A 20715-nucleotide genomic window follows, 5' to 3' on the forward strand; every position below is an offset into this window, starting at 1 on the left:
GGAGGAAGCAGGAGGAGGTCTATTTTAACTGTGACAGCAGTATTTTCATTGTCTGCTACTATTTACGTCTTCTCCACTACATATCAGAAGGAAACGATGTACTTTTTTACTCCAAAATGACACATATTGTTACTAGTTACTCTTTTTTTAAACATAAATATGATGTAGTAGGGGAGAGCGGGGTCAGCTGGGACCACAGACTGTATATAAAGATGGACAACACGACATTTTACCCAAGGTGCAACTTTTCTGAAGCTTTGACAATAAGTAATATATATAATAGCTACGTAAAAGCAAAAATATGTTTCCAGCTAAGTGTTATTGATGCTATTCGGGGAAATGTACATTCACCCTAAGTTTCATCGGCAATACAATATGTTCAGAATTAATTTTTGGTTATTAGCATTACTGCACATATTCTACTTTGAACTTTAGCACATTTCATCCCCTCTGTTTCAAACATTGCATATTTTTCTATCTTCAATTTATGACTCTAAACTTTTGTAGTACTCATTTTTTATCTATTTCCTCTTTCTATGTTTCTTATAATGCACCAAAATACCAAGACAGATTTCTTCTATGTGAAAACAACAGAGTGTATATAAAGATTATATTTAAGATCTTTATTTATCTATTTTCTATCTATTGTTATTTATCTATCTATCTATCTATCTATCTATCTATCTATCTATCTATCTATCTATCTATCTATTTCTAAGATCTTTGTATACAGTCCATGAAACTTGTCAGTCAACCTGAATCTGATTTAAGGCAGCAGTAAATAACACACCACAAGGTGGCACTAACAATGCTTTAAAACTAATGTAAATACAGAGCAGTGCTGAAGACCAGACAGCGCTAGATTTTTAAGACATGATGGTTTGATCCGAAAATCATCGATCTAACTCTATCAGTCAAATCACAGAAAGATAAGAAATACTCTGTTGGGCGTAAATTCAACAACATCCAGCACAGAAAAGCCAACTGCAGTCATCTGTGATAATGAATGGATATGATATGATGATTAATATACACACCAGGAATGACAGTAGATAAGCTCAACACTTACTGGATACGATATTGATGCCCGAGGCGAAACCCGCACACTATAGACAGCCTTTTAGTGGTATTAAAAGACTCATATGATGCTCTCAACATCATAAATAATAAAACTATTAAGCTAAATTGCTGATGCACAAATAAAGCTGTGACAAAATCAATCAGCACACACTCTCATAAGGGCCTCGTGGTAATACCCGATGTACAGAAATCCTGCTCTCTTTAAACTGCACGGATAAATAATCTGAGTGTTTTTTTCTTCATGAGTGGGAAAACACTGGGGTCACGCCTCCGGTGGATTTATGACGTCACTCAGTCCAACAGCTGAAATTACGCAACAGTCGTCCTGACAGAAGCTTTTAATGTGAAGGACTGAAGCTCCAGTGAGCCATAGACCTCCATATGGCCAAACACACACACACAATATCAAGCCCCAAATTAAGAGTGGTGCACTGTAATTAAGTACATTTTACTCAAGTAGCCTAGTCTACTCAAGTACAATATTTGAGGTACTATGTTACTTTACTTGAGTACCAGCCTACTTCATAATTCAAAGGGAACTGTTATTTTTTTACTTTACTAGCTTACGTTATTTTTTAAAGTTACTTAACAAATTAGGATGTTAGATTGAAAACATCGAGCTCATAAAATATGCTGCATTGTCTGTAGATTTGAGCCTAAAATAGCATAAAATAAATATTTTACATTTGTTAATACAAGTACATTATGCTAATAATACTAATGTACTTATACTTAGGTAATATTTTCAATACAAGACTTTCACTTCTACTTCCAGTTGGGAAGAGTAACTAAGTACATGTTGTCAAGGTCTATACATAAGGACAATTTTAAGATACTTGTACCTTACTTTGTAATCCTACTCTGCTACATTGCAGGAAATCTTGTACTTTTATGCATTTTCCTGACTTTAACTTTAAGTCACTTTTCAGATTACAAAATGTACATTAAAAAACCTGTGGGTCCAATGAGTTTCTACAGTTATACATAACTTAGATATAGTAGTTAAAATTAACTGTGCCTCCACCAGTTACAGCATTAGTAGTAGTGTTTTAGTAATTTGATAACATAGCCTATATGACACAGTAGCCATTTAAATAACATTCCACTGCCTAGTGAGTTTTTTGATACTTAAAGTACTTTTTATTGCTAATACATTTGAACTTTTATGTGAGTTAAAATGCTGCATTGATTGAGCAGGACTTTCACTTGTAACAGAGTATTTTTTTTTCACAGTGATATTGTTACTTATAAAATAAAGTAAAAATCAAAGTGAAGGATCTGAATACTTCTGTCAGCTTTTGAACCTCAGATACAAAGGTGTAGCTGCAGGTGCTTTTATTTACTCAGACATTTAATTTGGTGGAAATATTTGCAGCAGAAGGGCTAAAATGGTTACTAAATTTAATTTGAATGTTTTCACCATGTTGATTTGAAAAATAAACTCTCCCTGACCTCAATCTGTGAGGCGTGTGCCCTTTTCAGTCAGTGTGCTTAACTCTTTTTGGTTGGCTCAGCAAACATCTACAGAGATTTTCACTGGGAAATGCTGATTCATTTATACATGTTAAAATTATGAAGCCACAATCTGCAAAGATCTCACAGAGGCTCAAAACATTGTATAAAGAGATTTAAGGAGTTATTACCTCTAAATACTCAGAAATATTATTGAATTCAAGAGCACATTTAGGATCATTGCAGCCTGCAGGCAAAATAACTGCTTAGTGAATATGTGCAGACACTTGTGTGACTTGTTACCCTGACTTGACCTCCTGGAGGCGCGGCGTGTCTAAAGCTACACAGACAGACAGACAGTGTGTAAATGGCTGTGATCCCTGTTGCTTCTTCGCTAATCCTTGTTAAAGTTGTAATGGAGCAGCTGAATGGCGGATTAACTCTGTGCTACCTGCTGAGAGGGACTTTTGGGGATGAAGTGGTCAAAACTATATTAAAACTGATTTCCCCGGGGTCTGCGGCTACGTCTAAGGCTTTCTAAATCACTGAAAGGAGATTAGACAACACCCAGCTGAGTAAATCATGTAATCTGATAGTGTTGCTAAAATGAGGCTCCATCCTCCATTCAAGATCAGTCTGGGTTAAGTGTCCGAGACACACTTTGTCTCGCACACTACTTACAAACTTCTTCACAGGATGACAAATTAATATATCAACTTTAGACATGCACATTATCTGTAGCTTGTTATTTTTCTGGTGTTTTACTCTATTACTCTAATAAAAACACCCTAAACACAGCGAGAAACACATTGATTTGTGTTGTTCGTAAAACCCTCTGGACCTTTCTTTTGATCCAAAAGTGAAAAATAACGTGAGAAAAATACAAGACAAAGACATCTCCAGTGACAGGATTAAACTTTTGATGAACTGCAACAGTGAACAATGCTTTAAAAGTTGGACTAATATTTTAACTCATTCCCATTACTCTCAATAAGAGTAATTACCGCTGCAGTGACTGAACACTCATTTAGGATTTCTGTGATGTTAAAAGGCAGCAGACAACTTCACTGCACTGGCTCTTTTTTTCCTAGGCCTTAACTAATAACAATGCTGGACCACGTATGTCAAATAGCCTCATAACTGAAACAGCGTCTTCCTTTTTTTTAATCCTGAAATGGATAGATAATGTTCCCCAGGGGGGCCGCAACTCGTTAATTGGTCATTGAAAATAGCTGAAGACTGATCAAAGCTGCCAAGTGGCCCTGTAACCTCAGCATGCAGTTCATAATGCAAAGTTTATTACTAGAATATTACTCCAATTACGTTAAATGTGTGGCTCTGTAGACAAGCCTGTCTGCAGAACTCTCTGGTCCTCTGAAAAGGTCGAGTGATACCCCTTTCCCACAAAATTAGCTCTGGCTCTTGAACCTGTTCGTTCAGGACTCTTGGAACGTCTGTGGCGAAGCAGCACACGTTTCTACCAGTTTTAAGGGGATTCATTGCAATCAAGGCTGCATTATCAAGGGAGGATGTTGCACTATGTACAACGGAAGTAAACAGCAGTAGCAAGATGGTGGTTTGCATTGATTACCTGTGAGCTTTTGTTCTGCTATTAGGGATATTTCTTTTGTTTTTGCTTTCTAAATGCATGTACACACAATTAACAATGAGAAGACACAGAGGATTATTACATGCAAGACTTTCTTTTCAATCAGTTGAATAGTATTATATAACTTGACTACTGATGCCATTACGCCTGAAATTCAGGTCAAAGAAAAAACCTGCAATTTTTTTAGCTCCAATTCGAAACCAGATTTTCAGGTTCTTAACCAATTAATTTTTCTCTGAATGGTTCAAAATTAGGTGCACAAACCCATTCCATGTTGGTGGAAAAGGGGTATGAAAGAGTCTATTTTGGAGAGATGTTAAATTTTTGGTAGGAATGAAAATCAGGTGGACGATATTTTAAATGCCTAACGACGGTCATGTTGTGTGGATGTTTACATTATGACGTTTTGCAGAGGTTGGGACTACATGTCATTATTCTACACCAAAATGACGTTGGCATTAAACGTCTTGAAGATGTTTGATTTTGGTTACTTCATAACACAACTTTAAACCAACAAAGTATCAACACGATTTGTCATCAGTTTTCTGCATCAAAATGACGTTGGAAGTAGAAATTCCAAGCAATTAAAATCGTTGGCGGCCAACTGCGTTTTGTCATATCAACACGTGTGCATGGTTTTTGTTAAGAAAAATAAATCACATTGTTATGATTATTCAGGGCCTCCACTGGGCCTCAGAAAGCGTTCCCCTTTTTCCCCCCTTAGTAGGTGGCCCCGCCTGCTGACACTTCACATGTCAAATAGAGACAATTCTTGGAGCATGGCGTTGTTTTGATACTACTGTCCCATGTTTAGACAGGCAGCAACTGGACAAATATTACAATCTGCTAATATAGACTGACAAGTGCACACTCTGGAGACGCCAAGAAGTACACCACGTCCTGTGCTGTGTGGGCTACAATCATGTGCTTCTGTACAGCTGGCAAGATCATGTGTCAGGAGGAATTCAATTTATGGCACCCCTAAAATACACATCAACGCCAGCCTCAAACCCAGTGACCTTTGCTTCTTTGCTGTAATAAATAGCTAGAATTAAGTTTTTACACATTATAATTGATAAGACAGTTATAGATCACTTGGCCGTGGTAGCAAATAACTGGAGCAGGTGTGGTAAATGGTCAAACAGCTCAAGGTTAAAGTCCTCAGTCACACCAGTTGGAGTCAAAAGAGACTTGGCGGGAGATAAAAGTATATTTAGAAGGTTGGATTAATCCACCTCACGACTGGTAATCCTGGTTGCTTTTCTGCAAGAAGTCACTTGTGCAAAAGTTCAGCTCAATTATCATAACAGACCTTTTTAACTTGACATAAAACATGCAAAATTGGCTGCACTGCATTTCCTGTTGCAATGCTTGTTAGTGCAATAGCTGAATGAAAGTAAACTTTGGCTAAAGCTGTTATAGCAACAGACTAGCAATGATAAGATCTATCTAAAGCTTGTGACTTCCTGTGTATCTCTTTTCAGCAAGTATGCCTTCGTTGAAATATTATCAGCAGATCAGCTTCCTCAGCTGATTTTGGCTTGCCCCCAAACACAACCTTGGAGACCTCTGCAGCTTTAAGCTTACATTTCACACAGGACGCTGCCAAATGGCTTCCTGCAGCGACGCGATGGATGGCGTGAGCTGCCAGGACACTACCGTCTGTAATGTTCATACATGGCATTACGTTACAGAACCAGGCAGGAGATTCACTCAGTAGGTTGTGTTTATTTCTCTTTTTTTCTGCAAGGTTCCTGCGTTCAGGGAATGACATTCTGGTGAGAGGCAAAACAAAAAAAAAGGAGAAAAAAAACATGGGCCAAGAGAAGAGTGCATTCCCCCGTACAACTAGTAGAAAATACTAGTTGGTCCCTATAAATATAGCGTGGCATTTAAGTCCTTCCAAATGTACAAGATATGTTACAGTTAAACTTCACAACATGAACAGTGGACATACAAAAACAGCTTAGATGATTTTCTTAAGCTCGTCATATAACACGAGCACAAAGGCGCCACCCATGCCTCTGAGCACGTTAGACCAGGCTCCCTTGAAGAAGGCCTTGCCGCCCTCATCACGTGCGATCTTCCTCCAGCAGTCGAGCGTACCAGAGTACATGATGTCAGCTGAGGGGGAGAACAGACGGGCAATGTTACACCTTTATTTTAGCAGCACCCAAAACAGAAAGTTATACTTTGATATGTTGTGTTGTTTACCTCCTTTGCGTCCGGACTGCATCATCATACGACGCCGGACAGTGTCAAAGGGGTAGGACGTAAGACCAGCGACCGCAGTCACAGACTGAGCGATCATCCAGCTGACGAAGATGTGTGTGTTTTTGGGGTCTGGAAGCATGCCTGTCAGAGAAATGTCAATCATGAGGGTTAACTAGAGTCTCAAAGGCTCCATTGATGCAACATAAGTCAAGATTTGCAAACCCACCCTTTGCAGTGTCATAGACGCCAAAGTAAGCGGCTCTGTAGATGATGATGCCCTGCACGGACACGTTGAAGCCCTGGTACAGACCCCTGATGCCATCAGACTTGGAAATCTTCACCAAGCAGTCTCCCAGGCCTTTGAACTCGCGCTCCTTCCCGGCTTTGCCGACATCAGCGGCCAGACGTGTTCTGGCGAAGTCGAGGGGGTACACAAAACAGAGTGACGTGGCTCCGGCGGCACCGCCTGACGCCAGGTTACCCGCAAAGTATCTCCAGAACTGTGTGCGCTTGTCCACGCCGTCAAGGAAAATCTTCTTGTACTTATCCTTGAAAGCAAAGTTGAGGGCCTGAGTGGGGAAGTATCGGATGACGTTGGCCAGATTCCCTCTCCAGAACGAGAGGAAGCCCTGCTCTTTGGGGATACGGACTACACAGTCGATGATGCCCTTGTACTGCTTGTCAGCAGTAATCTGTTTGCTGGCATGTTGGACCTGTAATTAAAGCAGAGGTGCAGCAGTGCATAAGGGATTATTTTTCTATTTCTATTCCTTGTAGAAATAGAAATTCCTTTCTATTTCTGGCTTGAATTTAGTGTGAGACTTGCCTTATTGCTTTTATTTTGTTTTATCTATTTAAATTGGTTTCTGTGCTTTTATTCATTTAAAAAAAAAAGTTTTTAAGTAACATGCCTTTGGCCTGTCCCACATAAGATCATGAAACATCATCTTTTTTTTTCTTTTTTTTTATAGGAGCCATCCTTCAGTCCACTCCTTGCATGTACAAAACAAAACTTATTTTTTGGATCAGTTGTTTTTTAACTGCACAGTACTTTTGTCAACTCTACTTTGTTTGACACTGCATATTTCATCATCAGCGTGCGTGAATGAGCATCTACCTTTGACATTTTAACCCTCTATCTTGTCTAATCGTTAGTCCCATGACAAATTTGCATCTATGTGCCAGAGTACAACTCTGATGGCCCCCATTCAACAATTCACAGCCCCTCCTCCTCCTCCTCCTCCTCCTCGTCGTGCTGCTGCTGCTGAGCCCAGGCCCAATGCAGCAGTGGAGTGCCATGGCGCAAACCTTCCTGTGACCTTGGCTGCTTGCTGTCAAGCTAAACTAAAGACCTGTCCTGGGACATGAGCACGTCTGAGCACGTAGTCACAGTAGATGGTCATGTCTGGCTTTGAGAATAAACTGTATTTATGCTTTGGTGAGACTGCAGCTTGCTGGCCGGCGCATTACGTAACAAGTCTGATGCGCCTGACTGTGCTCATCTGTGCTGTGCGCCTGCAGCAATCCCTGACAGAGCTGCTCCTATTCACTATGTTTAGACTCCAGATCCTACTCTTAACCATGCAGCACTTTCACATTATGCCTTCACCACAATGTCCCATCGTTTCTTATTAAACTCGCCCTCCATTTCTTAGAAATTACTGCAAGAAAATGCTGCAAATCACTAGTTTTGTGCAGCAGGCACGACACATCAGCATCTGTTTCTGAGGTGCTATGAGGAATAAGGATGTTTCCTCTCACCTGCAGGAGAAGCTTGACTCTCTCGATGGGGGCTACAGCTGTTTTGGAGATGGCAGCGGCAATACCACCAGCCAGGAAATCCTTAGCGAAGGAAATAGCTGTCTCACTCATCTTCAGATGTTATCAGACACCGTCCCGCTACTTTTGTCGGTGTGGTTTGCCGGTGGAGTTGAAATGGCCGACTCCTATCTGGCAGAGAGGGGATTTAAGAAGACTGAACGCGAGAGAAACCGTGAACTTCGACTCTGGCCTCTGATTGGCTGTCTGTGGGGGGAGGTGGGCGGGGCCAATAGATGTCCTTTGATTCAGATTTGGTGTTTTCTCTCATCACTCAAGCTAACATGACTAAAAAAGTTTATCTTGGACTTTAAATTGTCTATATATTCTGATTGGATCATAAAAGAACTGATAAATTGTTAAATTAAGATTTTGGGTCAGATTTGGCTCAGTGTCAGATGTCAGATTGAAGCAGCTGAGGCCTGAAGGCTGAGTAAAGGTCATCCCATCTGTTAATGTCCTTTGACTGTCACTCAGTTTGCCACAGTATGGAGGCAGACATGATTGAATCAGCTGACCCTGTGTTAGCAGACTGATCAGCCATTTTCACCTCAAATACCAAGTAAGCTTTATTTACACCTTATTTAGGAATGTTTCCTGTTATCAAAAATGATCACTAAACACACAAACAGGCCAATTCATTAGAAACAAATTGCAATATGAGACATTTAAGGGTGGGTGATACCATAAAAGTTGATTTCAATCCGACACCAGATAATACAGAGCCAGAATCTCTGATATCAATAACAACTCACTGAGAAATAGATGTCATTTAAACATCTCCGTCTCCCAGCTTTAGCCCTGTTATAGACAAGGATTTAGCAGTGACATATAGCCAATCTTAGACCATATTTTAAAATAATCGTTAAATATTTTAAAAATACATAAAAACCTGTATATAATTCATAAAAGTGCTGTATACCCCCACATTAACATTATAGATGTTTATTTTTTTGCCATATAGATAGATTCTGTTTACTCTTTCATCTAGGCTATGACTACGTCTTCTTAACTTTCACTTTTAAACCCTGAATAACTGAACTCCAAATGTCTAGACAAATAAATCTAAATGTCTAAAGATGAACAGACGTATAATAGACTTGCATTTAATGTTTTTTCAGCGTTAAATTGCTCAGTGGGAACACTTTTTATTATTTAAAGAGACTTATGTACTTTTGAAGAGGAGATCAGTGTCATGATTTATAAAGTGAACAGTCTGCTAAAATAACAGCTGATAATGCCCAATTATATTTTGAAAATGACTACAAAATTAAGCCAAAACACAGGTGCCAAAAACCGCAGTACCTCCAATGGCCACGTGAGGCTGGCTCCAGAAGTGAGTCAATCCCCAAAGATCCCCATGTTAAAATGCCCAAATATACAGCAGAAATAACAAGCATACAATGCATCAAATTAAAATTTGGCAATGCGACAAAATAAAACTGTGTGCAGTATGAAAAAGTGAAAAAGACCACCTTCGCAATGAAAATTGTGTCAATAAAATTTTAATGTAAGCACATTTCTTTGATCACAGTCCATGTTAGCACATTTACATGATTGATCATAAGCTACTGCTATGACGCATCAAAAATTTACATTCATTGTACGTTAAAAATAACACAAGTAGGGTGAAAGCGGATTTGCAGCCTACTTGAAAAAAATACGGTATGGCACTATCAGATGTCAATACCTTAAATAAGCCTGAAATAAATAGTTAACACTTAAGGCACAAAATATTTGGTTAGAAACACACATGGAAAGTCATGAAGGCTGAGAGAACAATTCATAAACGAATAATACTATCAGATAAAATAACAATAGGCGTTTTCAGACTAAACTGTTCTGGGGAATCCCTGATAGGAACTGGCCGCTGGGAGCTCCCCGGAGAGCTATACACCTTCAAGGGCTTTTTTTTTTCTATATGATATTCACACAACCAATGCGAACCGGCGGCTAATATAGCACAGGCCCCCAGGAATTGTGCTACACTTTGAAGCCAATTTTTGTAATGGCCAAACAGTGTAATTACAATTGTCATGTGATGTAGCCCCAAAAGAGTTATTCCCACAGACTTTCATGGTGACATTTGTAAATCAGTGGATACATTTTTTTCTTAGCATCACAACCCCTGCAAAATCACTCATTTTGCTTTCAAGATTTGATCCTTTCGGTCCAATAACATTTGGAAAATCTAGTAGAGCCACACATTTAAACCATTTTATCACTATTCAAGTTAGCGGAGCGCTAAACTGGTGGTAGCCGCAGGTCTCTAGTGCACCTGCTCTATGGGCCACACAGTGTAGAGGCAGTGCCGATCATCCAGGTAAATTTATACACTGCAGATGAATTTTTTTGTGATTCATGTGGCAGGAAGCAACTTTCATAGGATTAACCTCCAACACTGTATGCAGTTCTCTAAGTCACTTTTACTTTACTAGTCAAAATTGTGTTTTCTTTCCACCTTTGCATATATGCCCAGTAAAGCCTGAACTTCACTGTCAGTCCATTTCTCCATCTTTTCTTCAATTTGTTTCCATTACAAGCTCTTGGTTGTAACTGATCAACATACACTCACATCTCGACCAATGACTGTATACTTATGTCACTCATAGTTTCTCTTGTGCTTAGGCAGTTCCTCAAAACAGTGCTCTAACTATGATTGTTTCTGGTTCCTGCACTGAAGAAACAACAAAAAAAGGGGTCATACAGTCATGAAATAGTTCCTACAGTCCAAAAACGCCTCATGTTTCTGCAAGAGGTAGACTGTTGATGCTGACAAGACATAACATAAATGCGTGGTAACACCTTTTATGGAGACGTGAAACCTGAAATGGTTTGTAATACAGATACAACAAGCCTCTGGAGTATTTCATTTTGCTGGTCAAGTGTGGTCAGCAGTCAGTGTTTTTCACAAGACATCTTCTCATGTGAAGTTTCACCAGCGGTTACCAAAAGATGAACCCCCTGACCCAAAGTTCCTGTTTCTCAAGTAGCGCTTCAGTTCTTCCAGTTCAGATGGCACAAGGCTCTGGTCCACCCCCGGTGTAAGTTTGTAACTGAGGGGTGAGACGATGTAACCGTTACGGTAAAGGCAGACCTGCTTACACATCTCGAAGCAGGTAAAAAGAAGGCCGAAGTAGGGAACAATCTGTGAGGGAAGGACAAGAGGTTGGAAGATGAGTGTCGATCAGAGTGATGCCAACACTTCATGTGATTAAAGTGAACATAAACAAACACAGAGAGGAGTTTGGTTTGGTTTGGGTATAATGTTGTGTACGCTTAAAGGGATAGTTAAAATGTTTTGAAATTGGGCTGTAAGAGGTATACCTCTACAAAGTCAGTGCATTAAATACAGTTAATGTCAGTCGACACGCCCCAAGTTTAGATAGGCAGGCTGGAGCACCACCACAGACGCTAAGCATAGACGGGGGTCAGCAACAAAACGTGTTTTAACCGCCTAAAAGAAGTTCTACCTAAAACATCAATATCAGTTTAAGTGTACGCTATACTGAAAATAATTTCTGTCAAAAATTATATTCTGATGGTGAAGCCATTGAGTGTTCAGTTCCATCTCTGCTCTCGTCCATTTAGACTCCATTGACAAAAACAGTAATTTTTCCTCACTGAACATGGAAGCTGCATCAATAAGTTAGTTGTGGTGATCGCAACAATTAATACAAATCCCCATGAATTCTGTGCGACCTTGTGATTTTGTCCAGTCTCCTCAACTTTACTGCAAATTTGACCATTCAACAGGGAAAAGTCTCATTTCAATGTAAATCTCTGTGCAGCATATTGATTCACACAGCCTCTCTTAACCATCACACAACTAACTTATACAATGGTTATTTATAGGTTTAAGGATAATCGTTTTGCTGTCTGTGTGCAGCCTGTAAACACTGCAACATGCAGCGCAATTTTTTAGAAAAGTTGCTTTGAAATCAGACATTTTAGGCCATAACAATCACAAAAACAGCCCCCGAAATTCTGGAAGGACTGAAAAACAAACAAACTGATCTAGGCAGCAGTAGACCAGCAGCGCCTGTGTTCTGTGAGGTAAAATTAATGTTTTTATCAAAGGAGTCTGGTGGCTTTGAACAGAGCAATACAACGGCTTAATTTCCCTGTGGAACAGGCTGTCTGACAGCAAGACAAAGAGGCAAAAACATCCTAAATATAGTGTACACTTTTTATTGATTGTTTTATGTGGCTAAAATACATTTTGCTGCTGCCCCGTCTACAGCAGTACATTAGTTAGCTTCTGCGTCGATACTTCTGCCTGCTTCTCCAAGCCGGGTGGCATGCCGACTGACATCTACTGAATGAACACTGACTATGAATAATTACCTCATAAAAACCCACTTCAAAAAATCCAAACTATCCCTTTAAAGTCTCTACAACTTATTTTTCATTCATGTTGACATTTTGGTAAAATAAGGTGCTCATAACAGGACCTTACATTTGAACAACCTCCAACTATCATGACATTTGCAGTTTGAAATAAGAGAGCGGAGCATGCTGTTCCAGACTTTGCTCACCTTGCTCGTGATATTCATACTATGAATTACACACTGGACATTGCTTTCCATGCCCCTCCCCACTCTCCCTTTTGCGTAGGTCTGAATACTGTCAGCGTCATAAAGTCACTCATGCTCCTGAGCACGTGAAGTTATTTCAGTTCCAAACACAAGATAAAGCACACCAGCGCTCGATCCATATGACTGACAGAGAGCGCAATGTGGCTGAGATATAAATAATAATAATATATAAATGAAATAGTACCTTTATTGTGTTGGCAGTGAGGCCGTTCCACAGTGAGAGGACGCCCTTGTTTTTTACAACCTGTACGAAACAGTTAATCATCCCGCTGAAATGGACGTCGACGCCACCAAAATGGGGAAGACGGGCACTCTGCGCCTGAGAGGAGAATGAAAGTGAAAATGAACAGCAGTGAATCAGTAAAATGTCATTATACGTCAGTAAAGTAATGTTCAGAAAGGTCAAGTGAAGCATGACGAGACAGACAGAACCTGTTGCAGTTTGGTGGAAAATTTAATGAAGTTATATACATGTGTATCAGCAGTTGCGTAGTGAAGGAAGGTTGAGACTTCTACTTAATTTAGGATTGTTCTATGATTAATTCTTATACCTCTCACTTTGTGTGTGTGTGTGTGTGTGTGTGTGTGTGTGTGTGTGTGTGTGCACCTGCACAAATTGGATAATATCAAACTCATTCAAAGGTCCAGTGTGTCAGATTGAGGGACATTAATTATCAGAAATCGAATATAATATTGATTAATATGTTTTCTTTAGTGTAAAATCACCTGAAACACAGAAGTGTTGTATTTTCACTACCATAGAATGAGCTGATTATATCTACATAGGGAGTCGGTCCTCTTCCATGGAGTTCGCCATGTTGTTTCTACAGTAGCTCAGAATGGACAAACTAAACACTCGCTCTAAAGTTTTATCATTGGTCACAGCAGTCGTACTACACGCCTGGCACACTGAAGAAGTGTCTGTTGTTTGCAAACTGCAACCTCACTGCTAGATGCCACTAAAAAAGAACTGAAATTAGTAATAGCTACCATGAAAAACAAATTCTTTTCATGTTTTTGTTTGCGCAATGGTTGACACATTTCCTTCCTGCCATAAATCAAATCTTCATTTCGCTGTTAGATCGTACCCGTCTGCAGATAGAATTTCAGAGTTTTGTTTAGTTTAATTCACATTAGCATTAGAATCGCACATTTATGCATAATAACCAAATGTGCTACGTTTAATGTTTGTGGCAAATTGCTAATTTGAAACACTTTTCCACAAGCGGCTTTTTTTAAAATAAACATTTTAAAAAGAAAAGAAATGCATCTTCAAATACATACACAAAAAATACCATCTGCAGATGCATACACAAATAACATCTACAAATACCAAGCATACATCCACAACAGCCACAAATAAACCCATAAAATACATCCCCAAATCCATACACAGAAATACAAACACACAAAATACCAGCATGTCTACTGTGGTATTAATTGTGAGAAGTAAGCCAAGTGAAAGCAAAGCTTAGAAAAACAATCTTAAAAAACAGATGGTGTTTATTCTGTAGCCATTATGTTGTGCAGTCAACATTTACGTCATGATGAGTTAAAGCTAAACGTGTCTAATTCAACTTTAACCACACAGACAACTTTACAGGCTGACGGTCATGTGACAGGGAAATGTATCTTTAGTAGTTTCAAGGTTCAGACACGCAGCCATGAGGGTGTTAGACTGTTCAAACAGTTTGATTTGAGGAGGAAACATTAAGCTCACCATCGAGTTAAACAACACTTAGCTACCCTAAGCTCCTGCAAACATCCTCAGCTGTTTTCCCACCATCCATCCTCTGCCTGACTTTTAATGTTTAACTTCAACACAGACGAGAGCTGAGGTTAAATGATTATGTAACATTGTTCTTTATAGTGAGGCCGCATGGCTGTGATGGTTTAGTGAGCTGGACATACACAACTCTCACCTTGCCTTCTGTCTGATAGTGACCGGCTTATCTTTGGAGAACTTATCTATAGCTTCAGCAGACCCGGGACACATCCACATTCCCAGCTGCTGTTGAACCTTGTGGTAGCTAATAATAGATAAAACCGGATGTAGTATTCTGTCCTTTGCAGCGCCATTGTTACCCCATGTGACCTCCCCAACGTGCAGAACGCATCTCAGACATGATTTCAGGGGAAAGTGGTGCAGACCACTGTGTCCTACAGTGAATAATGTGGTTTTATAAACATACACAATACATGTCCTGACTCTACAAATACCCCGAGATCAAATTATTTTTGAACAAAAACTACTTAGACTATTTTGATTTAAGAATGTAAACTTTCCACTGAGTGACCAAAACCGGCTGAACTTATTTTAGATGCATGTCCACTGCCCCCTTGTGGACTAAAGCTGGTAATACAGCCACATGACCTGCTACACTGTGTTGTGTTTTTAGTTATTTCCAAAATACTGTAGGTAAGAATAATGCAAAACGCTTTATAGAGAATAAAGTCACCTAAATAGATCTCTAGTAATCTTGAAATTTAACACTTTAAAATAATGTGAAAAAAAGAAATGAAGAATTAACTTCGCTCATAATTATGGTAATTAAGTAATAACACTTTTAAATTCCTTTTAAATATTGAAAAAATTGCTGGACCAATTCTACCAATCCTATTTTTTTTTTTAATTTCTGACATTCTTTTTATTTATGTAGATGTTTAGATTTTGTTTTTGAAATCAACTGTTTCAGTTCTCCTGAAAAACATACCCTACATTGGGGAAGTGAAATGTTCTGCTGTTAAATTACCTGCATCTTCCGTTTTACAGTTTCAAAAGGGTAGGAGAGGGTCTGCGCCACGCCTGCTGCCAGACAGCCGTTAATGAAGTTCTGCAGAGGAGTGAAGCGAAAAGGAGGCTCCTGCCAGAGTTTGTCCAAGTTCATGTAGACTGCGTAGCATCCGAGAGAAAAGGGAAAAGCACCTGTAGACAAATGAAATACTATAAGTTAAAGTATCATTATTGAAATGTGTGCAGGAAACAATGGGGAAACTGTAAATGCAAACTCAGGAGGAAAGAAATGCTTTTAATAAAAGGAGTGGTTAATTAATATTTTGCATGGATGCTGGGAATACGTGAACACACCCAGTAAAGTGAGGGAGAAGCCTCTGTAGAGAGCAAGCAGCCCTTCATTCCTGTAGATCTTTGACAGAGTGTGAGCTACGCCGATGTATGTGGGCTGTCTGCAGTTCTGAGCGATGAGCCGGGTTTCTGCCACCTCCAGAGGGTACGTGGTCAGAGCAGCAGCAACGCCCGCCAGTCCACCCGCAAATATGGCTCTCCACTGAGAGATGAAGCCCACTTCATCCATGTGAAGGTGGACGATCCTGGAGACAGAGGAGGGAAATGTTAATGACACTCAACTGTACAGATCGCATCGATCAGAGAGCGAATGGATCTGTTTTTTGTGTCATAATTTGTTGATATTTGATGCTGCATTTGTGCTTTTTGGTTTCGATTGTTCTACAACTTCTTTTGAGGAGGGTTTAATGTGTATGCATGTGTGTTTGTGTGGGCGTGTGTGTGTGTGTGTGTGTGTTGAGACAATTTGATCATTTCCTGATTGCCAATGTGAGAATTTGCAGTGTTAACCTGTTTGATATGTATTTGAATTTGGGCTGAAATAAACGGTTACTTTCATTATTTCTTGAGCTATTGATGATGTTTGCCATTTATTGATTAGTTAATCTATACATCTAAGAAATGTAAAGAAAAAAAAGCTCTTCACAAGATTTCAGAAGGCGAGATGACATCAAATTGTTTTATCTGAACAACAGTCCAAAAACTCATTGTTAATTGATTATTTTTTTATGCCCTAAACTGAATATATTTTGGTTTGGCACTGTTGGTTGGACAGATCAAAATAATATATGTTCATCAGGACATTTTGTCAAATAAATGAGTAATCAAATATCCATATATTTGAATCAAATATCTAAATATTTGATATCTATCCATAAAATCAAAATAAGTATTTGCAGTCCATATAGATTAACGTTTTTTGTTTTTCATTTATTTATTTCCAATTTAAGTTACCTGCATCATGTTCAAGTTCTCACCTTTGTGTTGTAATTCATGTGCAAATAAAACATTAACCTTATCAGGACACTGATGACGTCAGGGTCCTATTGTAATAACTCAGCTCGTGTGTGTGTGTGTGTGTGTGTGTGTGTGTGTGTGTATGACTATAACAGGACAGGGCTTTCCTGGAACACGATGTTCTGCAGCTGTACACGGTGGTTTGCCGGATGGATGAGGTGTTAACACGCACACGTGTCCTGAAGCGTGAGAGGTACCCACTGACTGCAGCAGCTTCACTACTCTCAGTAAATATTTATGACTGCACGCTGGATCGATGCTGACACGCTGAGGCTCCTCGCGGCCCTGTATGTTTATGTATCAGACATGTCGCTGCACGTTTTGTCCGTTAGTAACCTGAGAGAAACATAATGTGTGTTTTAGCCCTGAGTGCAGTCTCGCAGGCAGCGCTTCCTCTAACGACAAGCACTGTTGTCCTCTTCCCAGCACTGTCAAACCTCAGTAATCAAATATACATAATCTATGCATGAACATATGTGCATATAGTTGGGTCTACAACTAACACAAATATTATTCATTAATTCAACTATATTTTTTATTGTTTAATTGATAAAGCATTTGTTTGACAAAATGTCAGATGACACGTTTATTATTAGATAATTTCTCATTTCCACTGCTGCATACATTTCTTACAAAAAAAACCCAAAACGTTATAAAGAAAGAAATTAAAAAAAAAACTGCTTGAAAACTTGCTCATCAGGATTTATTTTACTTGTGTATTTATTTATTTATGTATTTTGGTTTTCTTACTCTGTAGAGTGGCCCTAGGTACCCTGAAAAGCGCGCTATATAAATTCAGGTTGCTATTATTATATTATTGTTATTATTGTTGTTGTTGTTGTTGTTGTTGTTATCATTATTATTATTATTATTATTATTATTATTGTATTTTAATTCTTATTTCAATGTGTTGTTGTCTGGCCTTCGAGAATTATTCACAATTTTCTTGAATTTTAAAGCCCAAATTATTAATTGATTGATCAAAGAATAAGCAGACTGATCAACAACACTTTTTTGCTTGAACTAAAATAGCTATTACTTATTTTTTTTACATACTTTGCTACATACGTTTTTTCCTGTTTAATTAAATTAATCCACTACTTGTTCCAAAAATAAAGTTGACATTATTGAGGGTAAACGTGAAAACAGAATGCCTGTGAGACAAAGCTGAGGGCACGTACACACCATGACATCTTTAAATATCGACTGAGCGGGATGCAGCCCTCTGATTGGCTCAAAATAGCCTCGTACGGTAAAACAGGAAGTACATCTTATGCTGAACTGATGAAAGTAAACAGACTATTTAAACGAACATCTTTAGGTCATTTATTATGACAAATATTTTGAAAAATAAAGTGACGGTCACTTATTCTTCTACTGAAATAAAAATGTGCTTTCTACTCTTTATTTCACACTGTGCGTTACAAACTTGCTACGTCAGCTGACCAAGCTGGCTAACAAGCTAATTCAGAACAAAACAGAGAAAAACATCCGGAAAATAGATGTTTTAAAGTCAAAATAACGCGAGAAAAAAAACATTTTAGATTACTCACTTTTTGTATGTTGTTAGATGAACAGCGCTGTAAGGAAACAGCCGGAGAACAAGAGGCGAGGTTTCCTTTCCAAAATGCTCCAAGTCCTTCATTCTGGTAGATGAGGAGGAAACTTTGCCAGAAACCTCTCTTACTGTGAAAAGTTCCCACCTGGCTTTTAATTTTAACCACCTCCAGCGGCGACGTGACGGTTTTACTGAAAACACCAGCGAAACCGACGCACATGAAGCTCTGAGAGCTGGTCAGTCTGTTGTCTTTTTTCACCGAGGCCATCCCTGTTTGGCCCTCCGCTCAAGTTTCTGCTCCCGGTGCTGGTTTTAGTCTCGTCTGGGGGACAGGACACGATCTGTTTATGCAGGTTAGACATCTAACTGTACAGAGACAGATGAGGTATTTGTCTCCTGCTCCCACCAGCGGTGTTATGTGACAGAAACACGTCACTCTGATGACTCGTGCAGGAGGTGAGCTGCAGTCTCGAGACAGTAACACCAGAGGACGCCCTTTGACCACACGGGGCCTCCGTAGAGCCAGCAGGGGGGCCAACTTTTTTAGCAACTTTTTTGAATGGGCAGATGAGATCATGTAAAACAAGACTAGGTTAAGACCCAGTGTGTATACACTTCTGTAGATAGTTTTTAGAAGCAGCTCAAGACTCATTTCTATGCTCTTGCTTTTACCTAATCTCTTTATCTAACTAATTTAATCAAATATTATGGTTTCAATTTCTAAAAAATGTGTTTTATGCTTTTTATGCGATTTTATAAACCTGTTCTGCAACTTACTGCCAGAGCTGAGCTATGGTATACATGTGTTGTAAAATTATTTTATTCTATTTTAACTAATTTTATTTGTGTATATGTGGTTGTTTGTATGTATATATACAAATATATTTGTGTGTTTGTATGTATGAGATTATATATGTATTTATACACACGTTTCTCACACATTGTTAGGTTTTAAATCTAGGCACTCTTGTATGTAAAGCACTTTGAGCTGCATTTAATGTATGAAAGGTGCTATATAAATAAAGATTATTATTATTATTATTATTATTATTATTATTATTGTTATTGTTATTATTATTATTATTGTTATTATTATATGGCTGGACTGTATACATTGGTTGCCAAACTCTTTCCTCCAGGGACTTCTATACTATCATTGAGTAAACTGATGAGATATTTTATATTATAGCCTATGAAATTCATAACAATAACAGTAGAGAACAACTGATAAACTGATTCAAACACATTCTTTGAAGGCTTATTTTTAGAGAAGTTCTTTTTGCTTGACTGTCTTTTCTATAACAGGACAAGACTCTTGAGCAGAGCGTGAAGACTCTGTGAATACAGCTTGTGTTCAGGTCCTCACTGTGCCATCTGAGGTTTTTTTAAATAAAGAAAAAAAGTATATCCTGAACATTAAAACTTAAAAAACAGCAATTGCATTTAGTTATTAACTTAATTAAATGTTAAACAAGTTGCATCCATTATTTCTTGAGGCTCGCAGTTTTGTATTTTGACAAGTTTTTTCTGTGCATTCATTCATTAGTAACCTCTGACAAATCTGACCCCATGCACAGGAGCAATATAATCTGAAAAGTATCGTTATTGGGTCACAGAAGAATTTGGCATTTTATTTTTCCGGTTTCTAGACAGACACTTTTTATAGCTGCATCTGACTGAAATATTTCTATTAATTTAATTTTATAACAATGCTGCATTTAGTGTGTCCATTTTGTGAGGCTTATTAATGCAATTTCAAGGAAAATTTGTTTACTTTACTCCAAAATATTGATATTGATGTTGATATAGGCAGCACTTTATGGACTTGTTAGGCCAGAAACACAATTCAAAGTTGTCTTGAAGGTCATATTTGCATAAATGTGTTGTGGGTGATAAGAGTGGAGGAAATGAAACTTCAGGTCTGTGCAGTTTTATCTTTTTGTAACAGACACTTTCAGTGAAAAAGAAACAGTGAAGAAGTTCAAACAGCTGAATATAACATTCCTCATATTTTCTGGCGATCTCTTGGATAATGCCCTTAAGGACCATTTTGATAACCACATATTTTAAGGATTGGTGGGGCGACTTTCTCTCTGTAGGTGGCGCAACAGTTCAACTTTTTGATTTGTCAGCTGGGGGATGAAATAACTATCAGCATATCCTACTCAAGCAAAGGCAAAACCACTTTTCTTGTGCTGTATTGTTGTTATCATTAATTAATTTCTATGTTTTTTGTTGCTCATTTTTAGGTAATTTACCTGCCTTTTTTTTCTTGGCCAAGTTT

At 38.6% G+C, this 20715-nt stretch overlaps 2 protein-coding genes across 2 annotated transcripts; both read right to left on the minus strand.

Moving 5' to 3' along the window:
* Window positions 1–5849: 5849 nt before the first annotated feature.
* Window positions 5850–8315, minus strand: slc25a5 (solute carrier family 25 member 5). Its single transcript, XM_042493086.1, has 4 exons — window positions 8117–8315; window positions 6582–7068; window positions 6356–6496; window positions 5850–6265 (listed from the first exon to the last, which is right to left on the minus strand). The coding sequence occupies exons 1-4, from the start codon at window positions 8225–8227 to the stop codon at window positions 6108–6110; spliced, it is 897 nt and encodes a 298-aa protein (XP_042349020.1). The 5' UTR covers window positions 8228–8315; the 3' UTR covers window positions 5850–6107.
* A 1347-nt stretch (window positions 8316–9662) lies between these two features.
* slc25a43 (solute carrier family 25 member 43) lies at window positions 9663–18903 on the minus strand. Its single transcript, XM_042493939.1, is given in 6 exon segments — window positions 9663–11321; window positions 12956–13090; window positions 15525–15697; window positions 15860–16101; window positions 18427–18473; window positions 18475–18903. Coding segments are annotated over 6 exon segments (1035 nt in total). The 5' UTR covers window positions 18700–18903; the 3' UTR covers window positions 9663–11108.
* Between the last annotated feature and the right edge of the window lie 1812 nt (window positions 18904–20715).

Source organism: Plectropomus leopardus, chromosome 9 (assembly GCF_008729295.1).
Source record: "Plectropomus leopardus isolate mb chromosome 9, YSFRI_Pleo_2.0, whole genome shotgun sequence".
Classification (NCBI taxonomy): Eukaryota; Metazoa; Chordata; class Actinopteri; order Perciformes; family Serranidae; genus Plectropomus; species Plectropomus leopardus.

Coding starts and splice junctions, on each gene's coding strand:
- slc25a5 (XM_042493086.1), bottom strand. CDS start 8,227: ATGAGTGAGACAGCTATTTCCTTCGCTAAGGATTTCCTGGCTGGTGGT. Junction 6,497..6,581: donor CGTCTATGACACTGCAAAGG/GTGGGTTTGCAA, acceptor TTTCTCTGACAG/GCATGCTTCCAGACCCCAAA. Junction 6,266..6,355: donor GCAGTCCGGACGCAAAGGAG/GTAAACAACACA, acceptor TCTCCCCCTCAG/CTGACATCATGTACTCTGGT.